This window comes from Odontomachus brunneus, unplaced genomic scaffold (assembly GCF_010583005.1).
Source record: "Odontomachus brunneus isolate Ranch 3 - 2012 unplaced genomic scaffold, Obru_v1 Obru_scaffold_027, whole genome shotgun sequence".
In the NCBI taxonomy this organism is placed as follows: domain Eukaryota; kingdom Metazoa; phylum Arthropoda; class Insecta; order Hymenoptera; family Formicidae; genus Odontomachus; species Odontomachus brunneus.
This window is the reverse complement of record NW_022639477.1, coordinates 175,301-180,596: the sequence shown is the minus strand read 5'-3', so window position 1 is coordinate 180,596 and position 5,296 is coordinate 175,301. Positions and strand designations below refer to the sequence as shown.

At 46.8% G+C, this 5,296-nt stretch overlaps 1 protein-coding gene across 2 annotated transcripts in view; it reads right to left on the bottom strand.

Moving 5' to 3' along the window:
• LOC116842838 (MOB kinase activator-like 2) overlaps nt 1-5,296 on the bottom strand; it is a 39,030-nt gene that overhangs the window by 22,593 nt on the left and 11,141 nt on the right. The window contains exon 1 of one of the 2 annotated variants that reach the window (XM_032812584.1): nt 1,284-1,563. The exons of the other annotated variant lie outside the window; for it this stretch is intronic. Coding sequence (XP_032668475.1) covers nt 1,284-1,435 — 152 coding nt within the window. The 5' untranslated portion in view covers nt 1,436-1,563. Of the gene's footprint in view, nt 1-1,283; nt 1,564-5,296 lie in introns of those variants that run through there. 2 annotated transcript variants of the gene reach the window in all.

The window sequence follows — 5,296 nt, the reverse complement described above, 5'->3', positions numbered from 1 at the left end:
CTCTCTCTCTCTCTCTCTCTCTCTCTCTCTCTCTCTCTCTCTCTCTCTTCCTCTCGGCGTCTCGATCATCCGTATTTGTCGTTTCGCGATGAAAATCACGTAACCGAATCCCGTTGAGAGAGCACTACAAAAGAGCATCGTCCGGCGAGTCCGTCCTCTCATGGAAGCGGCTCCGTCGCGTCCGATAAAACGATATCCGGTATTTTCACGGACACCAAGTGCTCTTCTTCCCGCGGAGGAAGTAGCCTTTTTCGTACGCATCCCATTTACATTCCTCGCCGTATCTCTGCCTTTGGCAAGACGTCGCGACGACCAAAAACACGCGCTCCACTCGACTTTATCAGGAGTTTTATAGAGGGGGACGATTAGAATAACGTTCGTCGCGTTATCGGATCGATGCATACGTCCCGTTTGAAGGTGGCCTTCATTCGCGCGTGTTTCGTAACTATGCTAAAGAAAAGGAAATCGCGGTAATTAACGAGCAATTTCAAGCAGCATATTAATTCGCTGTGACGTAAGTCCGGATAAATCGCCGAAGGATGTCGACGGTTTCCCTGATCGTTCGCGCGTCACTCCGCCCGTGGCTCCACGGTGTCGCCGGGTCGTTCCAACGCAAAAAGACTATCGTCTATCGGCGATAACAATGAGACGGCGTATCTCTACCGGGAAGATAACGGCGGCTTACTCAAGACCGGCGTCGAAGAACAATGGCTCGACAAAGTACCGCGCGTTCTTTCGCAATATACAGTGGCTGGCGATCGAGAATCAAGAATCGCGCGTGATTACTTCGGCATCGCGTGATTCACACAGGATCGGATATCCGCGAGGATACGTCTGAAATATTCCGGATACAAAAGATATCCCGAGAACGTCGAGGACTCGGGAAATAATGTCCCCGAACGAATTTCTCGCTCGGAGCTCGTGTAATCTTTTTATCGACGCGGTCGTCCCTGACGAGAAATGCACAACTACATTCATGACAAGGTTTCTTGAAGAAAAACGACGCGCATTTTGCGAAACAACGAGAATACTCTTTGCGATAATTTCATCACCAACACATCAGCATCGTACCAAGCAACCGATCTCGATCGCGCGAAGCATTGTGCATCGCGTGCGCGAACGCGTCGTCTTCCTTAGCTGAGTACGCAGCGAAATTGCCGAGGCGCTTTCGCCGAGAACGAGAGGAACGCTAACACGAACGTCGGAGAGCACCATCGTCGGGCACGTACGCGAGGACAGACGACGCGCACGACGTTGGCGAGACGCGAACGCGACAAACTGACCTGCAGAAGCACGTGACGGTGTCCTCGACGTCGATGGGGAGCGACGTCTCGATGGCGGAGTACTTGAGGACCTTCCTGCTGCCCAGACCGAACATCAGGACGAGTGCGCGGTGGTACCAGGGGAAAGCAGGTAGGTGAGCCGCCGGGGGCATAAAAGAACTACGGCAGCAAGGGAAAGAGGAGGAGGAGGAGGAGGAGGAGCAGGAGAAAGGGAGAGGCGAGTGACGCGCGAGGGGAGAGACTGAGAGACAGAGGCACACTCCGTTCTACGGCTGATCGGACCTACCACTCGGCCGGCCGCCACCAGGCCAGCAACGGAGCGCAGACTGACATAGCCGTGTTCTCCAGCAGGCAGACAGGCAGGCAGGTAGACAGACAGGCAGGCAGGTAGGCAAGCAGAGGCAGGTCAGGCAGCCAGGCAGAGGCACACACGGCCACCGTTCGCCAGGTACCACCACCGCGATCGTCCACAACGTCGTCCTCTCCTCACCGCCTTACAGTAGATAGGGAAAAAGCGGAAGGGAGAGGGAAAGACGCGGATACATCGTCAGGTGGCGAGAGGAGGGGGATAGGAGAGGACCCTCCACTGTGTTCGGGAGGAACGCGAGAGAGGAAGCTGCCGCGAGCGGAGGAAATCTAAAGAAAGAGTGAGAGCGATGCACAGAGGAGGAGGAGACGGAGAGAGCAGCAGGGGCTTCTTCTTCGAGGCAGAGTATAGCCGCGAGTTCCTCTTTCTCTAATGGTGTGTGTGTGTGTGTGTGTGTGTGTGTGTGTGTGTGTGTGTGTGTGTGTGTGTGTGCGTGTGTGTGTGTGTGTGTGCGCGCGCTGTTTTTACACCCTCTCTCCTCTCACTCACGTCCCCATCCTCGCCCGGTCGCCCTCGTCATAATGCAATAACGACCTGACCGAAACGTAGCCGAACAAGTTCTGCCTCTATTGCTGCACAACGCGAAGAATCGTCGAAGACGACGATGACGACGACGACGGCACTCTTCGGGCTCATCGGCGCGCACCTTCTCTGACAAAGTCGTTTCCTCGGTGAACTTCGAGAGAATCGACTCGTTCGTGCGAGCCGAAGAGCGAAAGCGCGAATCGTACGACGATGGACGAGAAGTAGAGGCTGTTGTACTGAGAATGTACTCGCCTTGGAAACATCGGTTTCCTCACTACGGCTTCCTCTCTTCCGTTCAGAGAGATCGATTTCTGCCTCCGATGATATCATCGTCGCAATCGCGCTCTTCTCGAATAATTAAGAAAACGGAAAATTCCTAAGCTTCAGAAGAAAGTAAAAAACGAGTGATGTTATGTGTTTTTCGATTAATAAACTTCGGTGAATTCAAAATCACGTTTGTTCGGCAGCAGAAAGTTCTGATCTATGTACTCTTAATTAATCTATGTACTTAATTATTTATCAGCAGAAAACTCACACGTTGGAAATGGAAACTGATTATTTCATGCAAAACCGATGATACCGAATAGTGCGGGGCATATAACTCTCGCGCATGATATAATTTACCGCGCAAAGTTAAAATTGAATCAGGCAGAAATTTGTTATTACTGGCCGGAACACCGAAATATCGGAGTGGCCGAAACGCAGCTGACACATATATGTCGGAAAATATGAAACAACTGGTCAGTTCTGACCCGATTTCCGCCGCGTCTGAGGGTTAATCAATAAAACACATAAAAGTTTAATCGCCGACGAGTTGCTGCCGGGACTGCTTCTTCATTCGTTGGTTTCATGTCAATACGTTCGTTGTATACGCTGTATACGAAACAAATATTGGATATTTTCCAACGAGCGAAAACACAAAAGAAAGAGAGAGAAAGAGAGAAACAAAGAGAGAGAGAGAGAGAGAGAGAGAGAGAGAGAGAAAGAGAGAGAGTTTTATACGTGAGAGAAGACTTCGTATCAGATAGTAGCAATAATTTCACATGCTTGCGATTTTCGATAAACAGCTTCTCACTTCTCTTCGCTGATCAAAAATGAATCAATGACAGTGACATTAACTCGTTAATAAAGAGCCAGGAGTCAAATATAACATATTTGTCGTCTCGATTACAAACGTGGGTCGGGATGAGTGTTTCATTCCAAAGGGCAAGGATTCCGAATGTGTGTGCACACGTACATATGTGTTAATTTGCGAATAAACGAAAGGTGACAATTGAGGGTCCGCAGCAGTGAAAATCGAGCTGCTCCACTCGCATACACACGATGTCATGAATGGCCCACCATTCTCTAGATCGAGAGTTACAAGATTTTCTGCCTTATACGTGTACAAATAATGTTATAATTTAATTTCATTATAATTAAATGGCACAACTATAGTTACTTATGCGATTTTCAGTCGCAAACGTTACGTGTATATGTAAGGCTGAACATCGTGTAGCTCTCGATTTATAAGGAATAGTTGGACATCCACACTGAAGAAAAATGTTAAAAAGTTAATAAATATTTATTTATAGTGGGCACTAAACAGCATATTCATTTAAATCTAAATTCTTTTCTCTAAATACAATAAATAATTGCATTTTGATAAAAAACTAAGATTTTCTTAAGATTTCAAAAGAAAATGTAGATTTTCTAATTTGAAAAATATTTTATACTAATATAAGTAAATATATGCTGTTTTAGTATCCAATAAATAAATATTTACTATTTCTTACATATTTCTTCTCTCAGTGCATGACGCCGTATATACAGTAGATTGCAAAACAGTTCGGACACTCACTAAACTGTTAAAACTAAGAGTCATTATTGATAAGTTTGCTCAGTAATTCTATTATTAATTATTATTATTATTGATCATCATTAATATTATTAATGCACATATTTTTATTATGCACATATATTTATTATTGTTCATGTTCTTACTTATATTATTAATAATGGTATTATTGCGCAAGCCTGTCGGTAATGAGTCTCAAGTTTGCCGGTGTAGTGTCCTCCTAAACTTCATTGTGTACTGACCGTTTCGCAATCCACCACACACACCGGTCCGGGTCTGTGTTCAACGGCGAATGGCAAGGATACCGCGAACAAACGAACTCGAGAAACGCAAGCTACGAATATATACATATCGCTGCAACATCGAGAACTTAATGCATTCCATCTGCACGAATAAATGCGCGATAGACTGGTTCACGGACTTCGCACTGCGAATGTGAAAGGTGAAGGCCGTCCTCAATGCGTGTAACGTAATATCCTGACACACACCGGGTCTGGGTCTTCTAAGACTTCTAGTCCCCGACGAGTATCGATCTTTCTCATGTACAATGGGTCGGCTACCAGATTGTACCGGCTTCAGCTACCGAGTGGACCGCTTCAACCGAACCCACGACGGAATCGTCAGCGACTCTGGACACGATTACCTCCAAATAGGAACACCTGAGGAAGAATTCTCCCCCGCGAATTGTTCGTCCTTGGATTTTTCGCTCTGCTGCTTACCATTTCGAACTTATAATTTCAAAATGTAAATTAAAATCAAAATTCCTTCCATTCTCCGGAAATAGTCGCTTTCCCTCCCCCCCCTTCTTCTTCCGTGTCTGTCGGTGAAAATTAATCCGCTTTCGCGACAGCGCGGAAACGCGCGATGTTACGCGCAATGGTACGTGTATTCGAACGGACGTATTGGTTATCGATAGAAAATATTGTCAGGAATGAATTATAGGAAGACAATCCGACATTGACGATGACACCGCGACGCGAACATGCCTGAATGGCCGAGACGGCGGAAAAACGGAACGCTGCCAGGGACGATGATAGCGGAGTCGTCTCCGTCGGTCGGGAGAGGAATATTGGCGCTAATTACGTCGATAGATTAAATAGATATCGAGGTATGGCCGCCTCCAACTGCTCGATATACCATCGCCAATTGCAAGCGGACACCACGAGGAGACTATTATTAGCGCGCGTTAGATTGGGAAACGAGTGACGACGCGAGCAACACTTAAATTCGTGACTCACTATTGATACAGTTATCGATACAGATTCGATATATCGGCCAGATATA